Consider the following 17790-nt stretch of genomic DNA (forward strand, 5'->3'; position numbering starts at 1 on the left):
TGGAATTTTATAAATTTAGTAAAATTCATGGAATTTTATAATTTTTAGTAAAATTCATGGAATTTTATAATTTTTAGTTAAATTCACGGTAAACTGGCGGAGTTTTATAATTTTTGGTGAGATTGAGAAAAAACTCGTGAAATTTTATAATTTTTGGTGAAATTCTGGGAAACTCATGGGATTTTATAATTTTTAGAAAAATTCAAGGAAACCCATAGGATTTTATAATTTTTAGAAATATTCAAGGAAACTCATGGGATTTTATAATTTTTAGTAAAATTCAGGGAAAACTCATGGAATTTTATAATTTTTTGTAAAATCCAAGGAAAGCTCAAGGAATTGTATATTTTTTAGTAAAATTCCGGGAAAACTCATGGAATTTAATATTAAAAATTAACCACTCCGGTAGTTATCACCCCAAAAAAACCCCTTCTGTAGTTACTAGGTGACCTTGCACCTGGAAATATCAGGAAATTTCTGTGAAAAAAACCCTGAAAATATCAGGGAAATAGGTTTTCCAAAAGTTGTATGAACCCTGTGTGATTAGTTCCCGAATTATACAAGGGGCGTATATCATGTTAGGGGCGCCACATGAGCTGACATTTGCTTCAAACTACCACCAACCTACCCTCTGTCTAAATTTCCCCCCAATTAATTTTTCCATCATTAAATTCAGACAATTAAAGCATTAATTGACCTTAACCTATTGGAAATGAAAGGGGCTAGTGACCTTCTGAACGTATTTCAAACTGAGAACGTTGAATACTCGTTAGAACAACAACCCTTAAAAAACTGCGTCACTTGGCAACGAGAATTGATTGAAGAAGCAGTTTTAAACTCTTCCAAAGTTGAATTAAAGAAAAACGTACATTTAGAAAATTGTGTCCTCGTTGTAATTGAAAGCAATGACTTTGTTAATCAAGTCGATGCGGAAATGAAACAAGGATACGAAGAATCATGTCCTGATAATGAATCTTTATGGGGTTTCGTTAAAAAAGTTAAAAAGGTTTATAAGGATATGGAGGCAACGTTTGTGGTTTATGGAATGGACGCTTATTATAAGTAAATTCATTTTAGCATCCATAAGTTTATAAGTGATATGTTCCGTTCCATAAGTTTGTTAATCTCTGGTAACTTAGAAACCGTAGCTTGTAATTTTGAAGTCGTTGAAGTAGGGAGGTCATAGATTCAGGGTAAAGCGACGTACGCCTGGTGAGTAAGGCGCTGCTGTCATATTTGGGTAACTTAGTAAGTTCAGACTAAATAGGACCTAGATGGAACTTGGTCCTAGCTGCAAGATTAATTAACCACCACCACCGAGTGTAGTTAGGACTTCAATTGGCTCGCTTAATTCCGTCGTTCTCCTTCTCGAACTAGTTATCTCGAGAACTGTAAGTCCATCTCAGTAGCATTACGAACTTGTATTGGTAGTGCCATTTATACTTATGGAACGGAACATATAACTTATAAACTTATGATTTTAGAGTAACATCGCCGAGGTTGATTTCAAATTGATTGTTTATAGGAAAAATAAAATTAAGGAAAATAGAAATTTCCGTGTCAATTTGACCGGTCAAGTTTCACCGCCTAAACGTAAGCGGACTACGAAAAAGGCGGCGGAGCTTGCTTTAGTTACGAGATTTAATGTTGAAGAAGCAATTACTAAAATTCAACTTTTGGAATCGGTTAATTTTCGAAGTGTCGAAACGATCTCCGAAATTGGAGAGATAATATTCATGTTCACCAAATCGATGGGCGAAAAATATTTGAGGTAAATATGGTTTTAAATTGTGTTTATAAAGGGGCGCAATTTTTGTTGAGAAACGGGCATTTTTTGTCGAGAAACGGGCAATTTTGTCGATAAACGGGCAATTTTGTCGATAAACGGGCAATTTCTGTTGAGAAGCGTGCAATTTCTGTTGAGAAGCGTGCAATTTCTGTTGAGAACGGTGCAATTTCTGTTGAGAACGGTGCAATTTCTGTTGAGAAGCGTGCAATTTCTGTTGAGAAACGGGCATTTTGTGTCGAGAAACGGGCAATTCTTGTTGAGGATTTTACATTTTTTTTTTTGTTGAGAAACATTTGGTTGAGGAATTTGCATGGTACCATCATGAATTTTGTAGAAAGAACAAAGACCAAGATGACGATTTTGATTCTTACCTACTTGATGGGATGTTTGCCGTTAAAGTTGATAAAGATGGGAAAGGCTTACTTAAGGCATGGGAACAACAACTAATGACGTTTCATCAAGTTAGCAGTGACGTTGCTCAAGCGATAATTAAAAAATACCCTTCACCCTTATCACTCCTCAAGGTAACGAACAATTGTCTAGGCCTAAATTAAACCAAGTAAGTACATTTTAATATTGATTATTGACAGGCCTATGAGAATTGTGACAACCAAGGACAGTGTCAACGTCTATTAGAAAATATTGAGGTAGGTCAAAGTTCACCTCTGGGATATATTAGATAGCAAAGTGTTGCAAAGGGACTTTAAAGCAGGCATTGGCGGGTGGGTAAAATTATTTGGCATACGTCATAGGCCGTCAAAAGGACTAGGTGTACATCCTAGTATCTTGGCGTCATGTGGTGCCTGTGACGTATTCCAAATCGTTTTTACCCACCCCCATGCCTCTTTTACAGTAAGTTCCTTTGAGCAAAATAGGTATTAACATCTATTATGGGGTTGATTCTGATTTCTGATCAGGTTCGAAGAGGTTATGGTCCTCTAAACACGACACGAAGGGTGGGTCCTGAACTGTCAAATAAAGTGTATTTGTTCCTTACATCTACAAACGGCAATACAGCCTTGTACACGTAGAATAGCAAGCATTCCCTAACCCTTGACCCTGTTTTAATAAATAAAATAAATACGCATACTTTTTCTTACCAAAAAGGTTTGTCTCAACCCTGATAAAACAATAATGACACTTTTTGTTAAAAAACAACCTTTATTTCCCAAAAACCTCCGATACAACTCGCAATTTTAAGGCAATAACCTCCGATACAACTCGCAATTTTAAAGCAATAACCTCCGATACAACTCGCAATTTTAGAGCAATAACCTCCGATACAACTCGCAATTTTAAAGCAATAACCTCCGATACAACTCGCAATTTTTAAGGCAATAACCTTAAACGGTATTGCTAGGTGCGTAAATTAAGCAAGCTTCAACAATCTTGGGAATATACGAGCTTAAGAAGACTGAAACGCATTTTTTAAATTCCTTGTTATCTTGCTTTTCAACTAAGCAAACTCGTAATAAATTCATAGCGCCTTTCTTCTGTTTAAATAATTCAACGTCAAACACGAAATAAGGTTTCGCGTTCTTCTCCTGATGCGATTCTTCGATAATCGCCAGTGAAATCTGTTTCTCACCATCTATTGGTGATATTGGGAATGATGCGTCTGGTTTCTTGCTTCTCCTACCTTGCCACGTTTTGTAGTGAGCGCCGCAACTAATTAGCATCAGGGGTGTTAATGAATCGGTGCTTTTTTCGCCTGTTGATAATTTTTGCGATTTTTCCGATGGTTCGCCACTGTTTTCGGTACTTTGCGACGATTTTTCAGTGTTTCGCGACGAATTTGCAGTACTTTGATAGAAGGGAGTACTTTGCGACGATTTTTCAGTGTTTTGCGATGAATTTGCAGTACTTTGCGACGATTTTTCAGCGTTTTGTGAAAGGTTTTCCGTACTTTGCGACGAGTATCCAATACTTTGCGAAACGTTTTCACTACTTTGCGACGAGTATCCAATACTTTGTGAAACGTTTTCGGTACTTTGCGACGAGTATCCGGTACTTTGTGAAGCGTTTTCAGTACTTTGCGACGAGTATCCAATACTTTGTGAAACGTTTTCGGTACTTTGCGACGAGTATCCAATACTTTGTGAAACGTTTTCAGTACTTTGCGACGAGTATCCAATACTTTGTGAAACGTTTTCGGTACTTTGCGACGAGTTTTCAGCATTTTGCGAAACGTTATCAGTACTTTGCGACGAGTATCCGGTACTTTGTGTGGAGTTTTCAGCAACGTCTAGATTATTTAAGTTATTTTCTTTCACTTCGCACGTCATCAAGAGACCTTCTTCGAGAATATTATAAACAGCACGACACGCTAATTTAAATATTTCGTTCACTATTTGCTCAGCGGAATTTTGCGAATCTGATGAATCGATCTACAATAGAAGTGATTTGAACCAAAATACGATCAATTGATTAAAAATTGAAAGTGCAGTCCGTATTTCTAATCAAAATCAGTTTATTGCGAAAAATGTTTCAAATAAAAGCAACAGTACACTGCGCATGCTTGTGAAATATTGTTTATACTTCTAAATCACCCATTATTGAAGTCTGAATTAGAACAATTGCAAATGCAATAATTGCCAAAAGATAAACACCAGAAGCAACATCGATGCAAAATTGTAAGAAATCCCAAAAACTTTGACTTTGACAACCAATCAAAAGCGCAATAAACAGCACAACAGTAAACATGCAACACAATTCTAAATTTGAATATCCGAACTCATGTCTAACCTCTGGTCTCATGACATCGATAACTTTATCATTGAATGGGATGGTAAAGATCATGTCCTGTTTATCGATCTTCGATAGCTTTCGTTTTTTGGCTTTGGTATCAGTTGGACTCTCAGTTCCGAAGAGAACTGTTAACCCTTGTTCATCCAATTCCCGCGATACGCAGATTTTATGCGCTTTCTCGATCATTTCAATGATTTCCACAACAGACCCCGCAGTTGCGTTCACAGTAATGTTACGTTCAAGTTCAAAAGGATCTTGAACGGTAATTGGGCTCAACTAATTCGCGTTGTTTCGAAAGAAATTACAATTACAAGTTTATCATGATAAAGTTCGATGGATTTAGGCCTAATTACTTTGAAGTCCTTGTTATGTATGTTTTGTTCTTTCAATAGAGCACGGTCAATTGTTTTTCCAGTATAAGGACAAATGGCGTTCATCGTAAAATCAAATGTGTAGTAATATTGGAAGAAACCTTTCAATAGGTCAACTAAAACCAAATTTAATTTAAAGTGACGTCATTAAGTTTTTCCGAATATTATAACCGACATCGATAGAAAACGAACATTATAGAGCTATCTTAGAAGCCTTAGTGTGACGTCACCCATGTTATTTGCCCATAGAATCAAATTAAGTGGTACCAAACATGGCCGCCCACTGCCAAAGCTAAGCCCGTGACGTCACCCATGTTATTTGCCCATAGAACCAAATTAAGTGGTACCAAACATGGCCGCCCACTGGCAAAGCTAAGCCCGTGGCGTCACCCATGTTATTTGCCCATAGAACCAAATTAAGTGGTACCAAACATGGCCGCCCACTGAAAAAGCTAACCCCGTGACGTCACCCATGTTATTTGCCCATAGAACCAAATTAAGTGGTACCAAACATGGCCGCCCACTGGCAAAGCTAAGCCCGTGACGTCACCCATGTTATTTGCCCATAGAACCAAATTAAGTGGTACCAAACATGGCCGCCCACTGAAAAAGCTAAGCCCGTGACGTCACCCATGTTATTTGCCCATAGAACCAAATTAAGTGGTACCAAACATGGCCGCCCACTGGCAAAGCTAAGCCCGTGACGTCACCCATGTTATTTGCCCATAGAACCAAATTAAGTGGTACCAAACATGGCCGCCCACTGAAAAAGCTAAGCCCGTGACGTTTTCCCTGGGCACTGACGTCACAACTAGCTCTATTGCTAAATTTGGCATAACCTCGTGATGCCGACATTATTGCGCAACTTACCAATGTTTTCAGTGTTTTTTGTCTTTGGTATTTCGTCAAAATTGTCACAAAACGCTACATTATGTCCGTCTACAATTTTTTCTTCGCCTGATATGTACAATTTTGTATTTTTGGTAATAGGCCTAGCAATCTTTATTATTAGGCCTAGTAATTTTAGCAGCATCTTACCGGCTAATTTTTGAAGACTTTCTACGGATGGCACAATGGGGGGATTACGGTTTTGGAGGTAGAATATGACCAACCACGAAAAGGCGTAACTTGATAGTTTGTGACTGGATTGAAGAATGTCTTTGATTTTGGCCCAGTATCGAAGGGTTAGTAATAATGGACGTACTCTGACGTCTAATCGACCATAATGCTTCAGTAGTTTCGTGTTTGAGATACCAACCCTTGAAGGTTAAAGGGAAATTTTGATATTCTGGGACTTTATGGGGATTTTTGACGTTCTGGGACTTTGAAAGGGGAATTTTGATATCAAGCGTGTTGGAAAGGGGAATTTTGACATTACGCGTGTTCGACAGGGGAATTTTGACATTACGCGTGTTCGAAAGGGGAATTTTGACATTACGCGTGTTGGAAAGGGAATTTTGACATTACGCGTGTTCGAAAGGGGAATTTTGACATTACGCGCGTTTGTAAAGGGGAATTTTGACATTCCGCGTGTTCGACAGGGGAATTTTGACATTACGCGTGTTCGAAAGGGGAATTTTGACATTACGCGTCTCTGAAAGGGGAATTTTGACATTACGCGTGTTCGAAAGGGGAATTTTTACATTACGCGACTTTGAAAGGGGAATTTTGACATTACGCGTCTTTGAAAGGGGAATTTTGACATTACGCGTCTTTGAAAGGGAAATTTTGACATTACGCGTCTTTGAAAGGGAAATTTTGACATTACGCGTGTTGGAAAGGGGAATTTTGACATTACGCGTGTTGGAAAGGGAAATTTTGACATTACGCGTGTTGGAAAGGGAAATTTTGACATTACGCGTGTTGGAAAGGGAAATTTTGACATTACGCGTGTTGGAAAGGGAAATTTTGACATTACGCGTGTTCGAAAGGGGAATTTTGACATTACGCGTGTCGGAAAGGGGAATTTTGACATTACGCGTGTCGGAAAGGGGAATTTTGACATTACGCGTGTCGGAAAGGGGGATTTTGACATTACGCGTGTTGGAAAGGGGAATTTTGACATTACGCGTGTCGGAAAGGGGGATTTTGACATTACGCGTGTTGGAAAGGGGAATTTTGACATTACGCGTGTTCGATAGGCGAATTTTGACATTCCGCGTGTTCAAAAGGCGAATTTTGACATTCCGCGTGTTCAAAAGGCGAATTTTGACATTCCGCTTGTTCGAAAGGGGAATTTTGACATTACGCGTGTCGGAAAGGGGAATTTTGACATTACGCGTGTCGGAAAGGGGAATTTTGACATTACGCGTGTCGGAAAGGGGGATTTTGACATTACGCGTGTTGGAAAGGGGAATTTTGACATTACGCGTGTCGGAAAGGGGGATTTTGACATTACGCGTGTTGGAAAGGGGAATTTTGACATTACGCGTGTTCGATAGGCGAATTTTGACATTCCGCGTGTTCAAAAGGCGAATTTTGACATTCCGCGTGTTCAAAAGGCGAATTTTGACATTCCGCTTGTTCGAAAGGGGAATTTTGACATTCCGCGTGTTCAAAAGGCGAATTTTGACATTACGCGTCTCTGAAAGGGGAATTTTGACATTCCGCGTCCTTGACAGGGGAATTTTGACCTTCTGAGTCCTTGACAGGGGAATTTTGACATTACGCGTCTTTGACAGGGAAATTTTGACATTACGCGACTTTGAAAGGGGAATTTTGACATTCCCCTACTTTAAAAGAAAATTTTGAATTTCAATGGCGATTACAGTAAGTTTTGACATTTCCAGACATTGAAGTACGTCTTTTTCCCTCCATTATTGAAACACCCATACCATACTTACAATTTATTGATACTCATATCACACGTTATCTTCATCTGTGTATGTAGAAACCTCAAAATAGGGTAACGGGCGCTGGGAATTACCATAGTCCGGGAAACCTTGGGTACCACACTCATAACCTTTTTCAAAAACTGCAACATCCAACGCAAACTAAGCCTTTGAACTAAATCCTCCCAATTTACGGCACCATTTCTAATATCTTGAAGGCTCGGTGTCCCGTTAATCTCATCTCGCGGTAGAGATGCCTGCAATCATTAAAAACAATAAAAAAAACGTTAATATCACCAAAAATAGGCCAAAAATAGACAACCTTACGTCATATTCAGGAATATTGACGGAAAAGTCAATATCACAGCCTTTGAATCCAAACCCACTTCCGCACGAACCATAAATGTAAACTGAGGAGTTCGGGAATATCGTTCTGATATGTTTCTCTATCATTCTTGCAAATTGCAATCGTGCTCGCATTTCGTCAGGTGTTAATGTTGCAAGCCATGATAATTTTAGCATTTGATCCTTAACCTGCAATTAAAATTTGCCATTGATCGATAAGCAACGCAACACAGAGCACGCTAAACTTAATAACTTCGGAACGTACAGATTTAAATTCTTTCAATTTAACCATAACCACCTCAAAATGATTAAGGTCAAACGGGGTCAAATGTTTATGCTCTGACGTCATAGTGGTATTGGCTTTCGCGTAAAATGGCTTAAACGTCTTAGGAGATACTTGCAAATACTTGTCGTAAACACGGTGATTTTTGACTTTTAAACACGCTTGTTGAGACTCTTCTCTTGTGAATTCCACAAATGCGTAACTTCCCTTTTTAGGGTCAAGATGGACCTTTGAAATGGGTCCGAATTGGCTAAAATAGTCTTGTAGTTGCATCTCAATTAGGCCATTTGTCCCGCTAACGTGAAGGGTTCGGGAGACCGCGTTTTTAACAGCCAATGCTATTCCTTCATTTTGTTTGTGTTTTTTACCACTGAAATGGGCTTTACGGTCATGTTCTACGTAAATTACATTACCGAAGTCGTTAATTAGTATTAAATTAACTGAATTAATGAAGTTAATTGAAATTAATTACCATTAAAAAGAGATATTCTGCAACATTCGCAGAACATCGGCTTTGGCTGTGTTGACATTGTTTATAATTAAGTTAAATACGGCTTTAAATTATTAATCTATAACGTATTTAATTAGAAACACTCAAATAAAACGTTTTACAATAATAAACTTTGAAAATTTGAAAATTAGCTTGCAGAAGACCTAGCAGACGACATAAAAATCAGACAAATTTCCAACATTAAAATAGTATGGCCTGCAATAGGCTGTACTATAATTATAACTGTTTCATGGTTTATTCAGAAGTCGATCAATAGAAGTTTTTTTAAATCATTAAAAGTGTTAAGATTATCGCAAATGTTGGGAATATTTTTAATTTCTAACGTAAGGTGATCTCATCATCTCATTTTTCAACAATAGACACATTAAGTATTTAACGATCAATTGTTAACACTTTACAAAGCATTTGCCTTTTATTTCAAATTGACTTGTAATAATCTAGGATAATATCGATTTATTTGAGATCAAATAGCGCTAATAAAACTTGGTGACAATAAAATAATATTTCTACAATAGATAATATAGGGATAATGGCCTATATTACTTTTTTATTTTCATATTTAATGGTGTAATAATGTAGAACAATAACAATTTTTTTTAATATTCAATTGTGAAAAACGTATAAAACGATGTTTACGCGTATTGTCTTTATGTACTTGTGGCATTCTTCTCTGAGACTCTCTAGAATCAAGAGATCCCGGGTTTCGGCACCATAAATTGTCATCTTATTTCTCAACGTAACCGAAGAGATGTTGAAAGCGTTGCTCTTTTCGTCGCTAGTATTCCTAGCTTTGTATAAAGGTTCGAACAAAAAAATTCTATTGTTTTTTACTATAATTGTTATCATAAGTTTATAATATATGTTCCATAAGTATGACTCTACGTATACTTCGTAATGTAGAGACTTACTGAGAGCTAGTTCGAGAAGGAGAACGACAATTAAGCGAGTCAATTGAAGTCCTAACTACACTCGGTGGTGGTTAATTAATTTTGCAGGACCAAGTTCCATCTAGGTCCTATTTAGTCTGAACTTACTAAGCCCAAATTTGACAGCAGCGCCTCCTCACCCGGCCTCCCTCGCTTTACCCTGAATCTATGACGTTAAACCTACGTCACTCCATGACAAGCTCTCAGTAACCAGTGACATACTTATAGTACATAATATGAACTTATGTTTTTATATTATTCCTATAGAAGTGAATTCGTTTGATACGATGACATTATTAAACGATATTAAAAGCGAAATACAAAAAGGTAAAGCTATAGATTTGACTATAAAGTAACATAAATTCACTCTTAAAGGTGTTCACTTAGGGGGAATACATTATTGATAGGTTTTAAGATCTATGTTTAAAACCACATTATTTAAATAAATAAATAAATAAATTTTATTTATTTATTTTATAAAGTTGCTGACGTAGTAAAAAGGAATCAAGACATCCTAGAAATTTTACTAGAACACGAAAGTGCACCAACCATAGCTGATAAATTAAGGTAAAGTAAACAACAATATATAACAAGAGAGAGAGATAATCTCCTTATGATAACAATAAATGCCAAACATCTTTTAAACTTATTACACATCAGCTCGTTTTAGTAGGGTTTAGTTTGGCACGTTTTTTTTTTTTTTTCACACCCATAAATATAGGTACGTTTTAATAATATTTTTAAAATTACCATCTACACTTGTCACTGCAACGAAACCCTACGTTCTTAACTTCGAATAGGGTTTCACGGTCAACTGAGACTGACAATATAATAAAATAAATTGTCCATGGGCGGTCCTTTTGAGCTTTTCAGACTTGGGTGTTTCCGGGTGGGGTTTAACAGTTGCAACGGTTCCTACTAGACTCAAAGGAAGCCGCCTTTGTAGTATAGTTACTACGTACATTCCTCTAGTAGTGCTCCAATCCCAATGGGGGTTGGAATTTTGGGGATATCGCTTCAGTAGGAATGCGCCGCTCCCTTTGAACTATTGAATGAATGGCTCTGGCGCTTCCGGGTGGGGTTTTGCAGCTGCAAGGATTCAAAAGAAGCCGCCATGATAGTGCAGACATAACGTAAATTCCATTACTAGTCACGTGGGGGTTGGAATTTAGGTTACGACCTTCAAGGGGGGTTTTACTCAATGGACGTTGCATTCCAGAGACACAAAGGGCAAAGCCGACTATTAAGGAATGCGGAAAAGGAAGTGTTCTCTTTTTAGCTCCATCCCCAATGGTGTATAAATATGAGGGGCTATTAGTTTCATCCCTTTTTGTAGAAGTTTTTCAATACTTTGTTATTTTTAAAGGAAAGGTGAAAAAAAAAGTAGTTTGTTAACGAAAGGGATCTTAATCACGTTTTAATTTTACTAACGTATAGACCATTCCATTAATGCCAAAAGAGAAGTAAATGCCATAGGGGTGGGGGAGATAACCTTCTTTTGTTATTTGAATCGAGCCAACCAAGAAGCACCGTTAGAGGGAGTGCGAGTCCGGCTCAGTCTGGCGCTGCTTCTTGGCTCCGGGGATATAACCCACCCCTTATTTGCAAGGAATTTATGGAATTGTCTATGAACTAAAAATTATTCTTTTTTCAGCGAGCTAACTGAAAATGTGCTGGGAAGATAAACCAATTGTTTTATTGATTTTTGGTTATAAATAAATAATGTAATAATTCTTGAACCTATTTCGAGCTCTGCTTATCTTGATTTAAATATCTTTAATATTTTCTTTCTTTTTAAAACATTCTTACTTATATCTATATCTATATAAATCAAAGTCCTAACTGACTGACTGATAGACTGACTTATAATCAACGCCCAGCCCAAACGGCTTGCCCTAGAAGGCTGAAAATTTACAGGAACGTTACTCATAAGTAGTAGGCGCGTACTAAGAAAGATTTTTCCAATCCGCCGCCATCTTAAAAAATGGCGCCCAGAAATGTAAAAAATCTTCTCTATGCAACAAAGTCCGCGCGTTTCAACCGATTTCGCAAATATTTAGTACACTGGTTTCCTTTAACCTATATACGGGCTGAATGGTCTTTCGGGTTCGATTTGTTGCCATCTTTTTAAATGGCGGCCAAAAACTTAAAACCCTTCTTTATAGAATAATGTCCGCGTGGAAAAATAATAAAAAAATGCATCCCGACGGGCTGACGGCAACGACGAGTGCCTTCGATCCTAGGGTGCTACAAAAATATTAGTCATCAGTAAAATCTATCCATTCTTTATATCATTTTGATGGAAGTTCTTATTACACGCGAGCGACGCCGCGGGTAGCAGCTAGTAAACTAATATTTCTACAATAGATAATAAAGTGAAAATTGCCTTTATTACCTTTTTTTTATTGCTATTTATTAGTGTAATAATGTAGAACAATAATTAATTTTTTTATTAATGTTCCATTGTGAAAAACGTATAAAACGATGTTTACGCGTATTGTTTTTATGTATTTGTGGCATTTTCTCTGAGGCGCTCAAGACTCAAGAGATCACGTTTTAGATCCCGGGTTTCGGCACCAACAATTTTCATCTTATTTCTCAACGTAACCGAAGAGATGTTGAAAGCGTTGCTCTTTTCGTCGCTAGTATTCCTAGCTTTGTATCAAGGTTTGAACAAAAAAAAATAATTTATTGGTTTTTTACTATAATTGTTATCACCCAGTTTATAAGATGTGCTCCATAAGTGTGACACTACGTATACTTCGTAATGCTAGAGACCTACTTAGAGCTAGTTCGAGGGGGAACGACGGAAGCGAGTTAATTGAAGTCCTAACTACACTCGGTGGTGGTTAATTAATTTTGCATGCAGGACCAAGTTCCATCTAGGTCCTATTTAGTCTGAACTTACTAAGCCCAAATTTGACAGCAGCGCCTCACCAGGCGTCTTCGCTTTACCCTGAATATATGACGTTAAACCTACGTCACTCCATGACAAGCTCTCAGTAACCAGTGACAAACTTATGGAACATATATATTATGAACTTATGTTGTTATATTATTCATATAGAAGTGAATTCGGTTAATCCGATGACATTATTCGAAATAAAATTCGAACTGGCAAATAAAGGTAAAACTATAGATTTGACTATAAAGTAACCTAAATTCACGCGAAAAGGTATTCACTAAGTATGAGCAGTTCCCGCTAGAGCAGTTCTCAAAATAGCAACCGCGATTCCAAAAAAAAACAGCGGCGTTGTTCAAAACTGCTATTTTGGGAAATAGCAGTGTTTGTCTTCAATTTAGCGCATTTCTTAACAATGCAGTTATGTTCGTTGGTTTCAAAAACTACCTTTTTCTGTGATCGTTTAATCATTAATGTGACCTACTAACGGATCGTGTTTTTGAAATTTTTTTTTAAGTACACTTAAATATTGTACTATTCTTCAGGCTGTATCAGTTTACAATTCTCATACCAGGATAGAAAAATAATTTTATTTCGGAAGTAGATAATTGTAAACAGTAATTTTTTGGAAAAGGCATATTATTATTTGGAAAGTCAATGAAGATAAACAACAAAATTTTGGAAATGGCGTAACATTGTTACACCATTTCCAAAATATTACTAACCTAAGTCTAACCAAACGGGACAAAACCTAACCCAACCTAATCTAACCTGGCCTGACCTAATAATATTTAGTTGAAATAATCAATTTTTACCGGACCATATCTGACCTAGTTCTATTTGAGTTCATATAACCCAGCTGGGCCAGCTTACACCATAATAAAAAACTACCGTTTTTCACATATCTGTTTTTCCGCTCTTTAGAGAACTGCTGTAACGGTACGCCGCGTTTACGAGATCCACTATTTAGGGAACTGCTGTTATGAAGACCGCTATTATGAAATCCGCTCATACGGGAACTGCTCATGTGAGGGCTTCCCTTAAAAGTGACCTTGATATGTTAGAAATATTATATTTTTGCATCGACAAATTAAGAAATCACTCTATCCCAGCTTTAATTTCCTGATAGGTTTTGAGATCTATGTTTAAAACCACATTATTTAAATAAATAAATAAATTTTATTTATTTATTTATTTATTTATTAAATTAGATGGCGGAGCAAAAAGTGGTTCAGTCCTCCAAGAACTTTTACTAGAACTCGAAAGTGGACCAACCATAGCTCAATACTAAAGGTAAAGTAAACAGAATATAACAATAAACAGAAGTGAGATGATACTAGAAGTGAAGGGCAATAGATCCTGGCATTAGTGAACAATTTTGAGGATTTTATGCCGCTTCCCACGCGCTAAAACTAGAAAGAAAAAAATTGGTCGAGTTCCAAAAACATTTCCTACCCTCTTCCCCTCACCCTAAAGCGGCCGAACACGAACGCGGCTTCTTGAATCTAGTTCGGCCGTCTACCACCGCGAGCGTCTCACGTTTTGGAGGCAAAAATTCTGAAACCGCCACTAGAATATTCACTTTCGCCGAGTGAAGAATTTGGTTAGCTCAGTACTTCTAGTCTCATCTCACTTCTGCAATAAATGCCAAACATCTTTTAAACTTATTACACCTCAGCTCGTTTTAGTAGGGTTTGGTTTGGTGCTTTTTTCACACCCATATAGGCCTAAATATATATTAATAATATTTTTAAAAATACCCACTACATTTGTCATTGAAACTAAAGTCTATATTCATAATTTCGAATAGGGTTTCACGGTCAACTGAGACTGACAACATATATATACAGGGTGTTTGTGAAAAGTCCATCAATAATGAAAGGGCGTATTTATTGGGCCATTTTGAGTCGAAAATGTTCTATGACATTTTGCCGTGAGAGCCACGGTTTTCGAGTTATGATTTGAATATTTTAGGGATGACCCCTTCATTAAATTAGCGCTGTCTTTCAATTTCTTAATTAAATTTAAGGGGTCATCCGTAAATTACTCCAATCATAACTTGAAAACGGTGGCCCGGACGGAAAAATGTCATAGAACATTTTCGACTCAAAATGGCCCAATAAATACGCCCTTTCATTATTGATGGACCTTTCACAAACACCCTGTATACTAGCTGTTACCCGCGGCGTTGCTCGCGTGTAATAAGAACTTCCATCAAAATGATATAAAGAATGGGTAGATTTTACTGATTCGACTAATATTTTTGTAGCACCCTAGGAGCGAAGGCACTCGGCGTTGCCCGTCAGCCCTATAGGAATGCATTTTTATTACTTTTAACGCGGACATTATTCCATAAAGAAGGGTTTTTAAATTTCTGGCCGCCATTTAAAAAGATGGCAACAAATCGAACCCAAAAGACCAATCAGCCCGTCTATAGGTTAAAGGAAACCAGTGTACTAAATATTTGGGAAATCGGTTGAAACGCGCGGGCTTTGTTGCATAGAGATGATTTTTTTTACATTTCTGGGCGCCATTTATTAAGATGGCGGCGGATTGGAAAAATCTTTCTTAGTACGCGCCTACTACTTATGAGTAACGTTCCTGCAAATTTTCAGCCTTCTAGTCTAGGGCAAGCGGTTTGGGCTGGGCGTTGATTATCAGTCAGTCTGTCAGTCAGGACTTTGATTTATATACCTAGATATAGGAAAGATTAATAATTAGAATAGTTTATTGAAGAAATTGTTAAGGGATGGGATTTTAACCACGTTTTAGTTTATCTATTGTATTAATGCAAGAAGCAAACCTTACATGGGCGGGAGATCACCTTATGGGGTTATTTCCCTCGCGCCAAGAAGCAGCGTTAGAGGGAGTGCGAGTCTAGTGTTGCTTCTAGGCGCCAGGGATGGTGTGTTGGTTTAACTGCAAGGAAATAATGGAATTGTTTATGAACTAAAAATTATTCTTTTTTTCAGAAAGCAAATGCGCGAAGAGGATAAACCAATTGTTTTATTGATTTTTGGTTATAAATAAATAATGTAATAATTCATGAACCTATTTCGAGCTCTGTTCAACTTGATTTAAATATCTTTAATATTTTCTTTCTTTTTAAAACATTCTTTCTTATATCTAGTTTACATGTTCCGAGGTTCAAGTTATGATACTTAAAGTAAATAACGAAGAAAGTAAGCGTGTATCTATGGTGTAGTGGTTATCACGTCCGCCTAACACGCGGAAGGTCCCAGGTTCGAAACCTGGTAGATACAAAGGATGAAATTTTTAAACGGAAGTTTTAAAAATAATTCTTAATTAGACTTTAAATGAAAACCACGTGGTAAACACGTGACAAAAATTAAAATGGCGCGAGATAGGCATAGTAATCTTATCACAAGTTTAGCTTATGTTTTAAAACATAGGTCATAAACTATGATAAAAGAAAACCACAATATACACAAAAGAACTATTTCAATTTATAATGAGGTTTAGTTTTCACCATTATAATGAATGAGAAAAAACAAAATGGCGGGTGTCTACGATGGGGAATACCCAATAAAATGACGTCACCCATATTTGCACATCGTAAACCTAATATTAGGTCTTTGATAAATATACAATTACACCGAAATATTTCGAAACAAGTTAGGTAGGGTAAAACCACAATCTTAATATTTGTTTTAGTTAATTAGTGCAATCTTCATTCATTCATTCATTTCTCCCAAGAATATTAAAAATATGTGAAAGTTGATTTTTCTTAAGAAATGGAGGTATGTTATCACGTGATAAAATATAGTGTTGCCAGTCATTGATTTGTGACGCGTGAAATTTCAACCACGCTATCTACAACAGATGTACTGTATTCTGTGTTGATTATATTAAGTCCAAACCTGAATGATGCAAGAGATGCCAATAATAACAAATTACTCTGGCAATTCCCCTGAAGCGCATGCGCAGTTAAGGTTAAGAAACGGGGGGAGGGGGCTGAATTTCTCTACCCCCATTAGTGCATGCACACTATCTGCTTGAAAACTGGAACCAATATTCATGGCTGAAATTAATAAATTCGTCTAACGATACTATCCAATTATTATGTTTTGTTTAGGAAATTCCGGCGGTATTTTAGTAATAGACAATATTAGTTGTCATTACTAACAAAGGCTTAGCGTGTAAGTTTCCCTACGGTGTCATACTAGATCGGTTTGTTTATAAAGAAACCCATGACTTTATTGTAAAGGTGTTGTAATTGCAACAACTACATGAACTACAAGGATTAGGTAATTCCTTCAACAAAGATTGCCATATAAAATAACGTCAACTTGGTTCTGAAGCATTTTAAGTCGAAGTCTGGCTGGTAACATTAAGGTAAGGCTTCAAGCTATGGAGGATTGATACCATTTCCACACACCAGGAGACCAGGGTAATTGGCGTTACAAAGTGTAATACCAAGTAGCCTCGCCTCCTGTTTAAATGGTATCAATACTTCTAGTCTGAAATTTATTTATAAAATACGTTTTTTCTTTTTCTATAAATGAACTTTAAAGTAATTAATTATGAGAAATTATTTAAGATTAATGATCTTAGGGGAATACGTTAATGTAATTAACTCCCTCCCCCTTCCGCCCATTAACCTCTAAACGGCGATTAATTTCAAATTAATTAATTAATCAATTAACTTAAAGTGATCTTGATATTTAGAATAATTTAAATTTATTAATAGAAAATTATATTTTTATATCTTTTTTAATTAATGATATAATGACGGTGCATTATCTTCATAACCCGAAAAAATACGTGATTTTTTGAAGGTAGTCTTTATCTTTATCAATAAATACATACCCACCTTTAAAATATCTCATAAAATTTTAATCAATTTTTAGACGAATCTAATCTATTATATAAATGAGAATTGACATCAAAATTGCGATAGAAGTTACATTTAACATTTCATCGATTCACTCAAAATTCAGTTGATTTCCCATCCACGCATCCCACTCATGTACAATACTTCATCCCAATATAATTACCCCAACCCTTTTTGAATGAACACCCTGAAGAGGGAGGAGTCTATTGAAGGCCTACTTTTCTAGAAG

General features: G+C 36.7%; 2 protein-coding genes, 1 long non-coding RNA gene and 1 other non-coding gene across 7 annotated transcripts in view; 3 read left to right on the forward strand and 1 right to left on the reverse strand.

The window, feature by feature from the left end:
* LOC149618342 (structure-specific endonuclease subunit EME1-like) overlaps nucleotides 1-2895 on the forward strand; it is a 78303-nt gene extending 75408 nt beyond the window's left edge. For both annotated transcript variants that reach the window (XM_089854033.1, XM_089854034.1), the window contains 5 exons: nucleotides 677-1062; nucleotides 1526-1771; nucleotides 2124-2313; nucleotides 2380-2436; nucleotides 2707-2895. In XM_089854033.1, coding sequence (XP_089710159.1) covers nucleotides 677-1062; nucleotides 1526-1771; nucleotides 2124-2313; nucleotides 2380-2436; nucleotides 2707-2820 — 993 coding nt within the window. In that variant the 3' untranslated portion in view covers nucleotides 2821-2895. The remainder of the gene's footprint in view (nucleotides 1-676; nucleotides 1063-1525; nucleotides 1772-2123; nucleotides 2314-2379; nucleotides 2437-2706) is intronic.
* A 35-nt stretch (nucleotides 2896-2930) lies between these two features.
* LOC149618353 (poly(A) RNA polymerase, mitochondrial-like) lies at nucleotides 2931-9045 on the reverse strand. Its single transcript, XM_089854029.1, has 9 exons — nucleotides 8840-9045; nucleotides 8350-8762; nucleotides 8067-8273; nucleotides 7752-7996; nucleotides 5947-6167; nucleotides 5779-5865; nucleotides 4891-5024; nucleotides 4535-4813; nucleotides 2931-4176 (listed from the first exon to the last, which is right to left on the reverse strand). The coding sequence occupies exons 1-9, from the start codon at nucleotides 8895-8897 to the stop codon at nucleotides 3133-3135; spliced, it is 2688 nt and encodes an 895-aa protein (XP_089710155.1). The 5' UTR covers nucleotides 8898-9045; the 3' UTR covers nucleotides 2931-3132.
* Nucleotides 9046-9300: 255 nt separating this feature from the next.
* On the forward strand, nucleotides 9301-15760 carry LOC149618354 (uncharacterized). Of its 3 annotated transcripts, none has more exons than XR_016375153.1 (5): nucleotides 9301-10131; nucleotides 10287-12471; nucleotides 12872-12931; nucleotides 13918-13999; nucleotides 15679-15760. It is a non-coding gene; the product is annotated as an uncharacterized LOC149618354 (long non-coding RNA). The 3 variants fall into 3 exon arrangements; XR_016375152.1 differs by having other exon boundaries at nucleotides 9301-9678; nucleotides 10072-10131; nucleotides 10287-10371; nucleotides 11459-13999; XR_016375154.1 differs by lacking the exon at nucleotides 9301-10131 and having other exon boundaries at nucleotides 10156-12471.
* Nucleotides 15761-15896: 136 nt separating this feature from the next.
* Nucleotides 15897-15969, forward strand: TRNAV-AAC (transfer RNA valine (anticodon AAC)). Its single transcript has one exon. It is a non-coding gene; the product is annotated as a tRNA-Val (tRNA).
* The last annotated feature ends 1821 nt before the right edge of the window (nucleotides 15970-17790 follow it).

This window comes from Phalangium opilio, unplaced genomic scaffold, assembly GCF_054372755.1.
Source record: "Phalangium opilio isolate 3A_F unplaced genomic scaffold, DU_Popi_V2 ptg000209l_1, whole genome shotgun sequence".
NCBI lineage: Eukaryota > Metazoa > Arthropoda > Arachnida > Opiliones > Phalangiidae > Phalangium > Phalangium opilio.

Bases quoted from the DNA above. Each gene is read 5' to 3' on its own strand.
- LOC149618353 (XM_089854029.1), bottom strand. From the start codon at position 8,897: ATGTCAACACAGCCAAAGCCGATGTTCTGCGAATGTTGCAGAATATCT. The intron at 8,274-8,349 runs GTACGTTCCGAA...TTTTAATTGCAG, and splicing joins AATTGAAAGAATTTAAATCT to GTTAAGGATCAAATGCTAAA. The intron at 4,177-4,534 runs GTTAGACATGAG...CTTCTATTGTAG, and splicing joins TCGATGTCATGAGACCAGAG to ATCGATTCATCAGATTCGCA.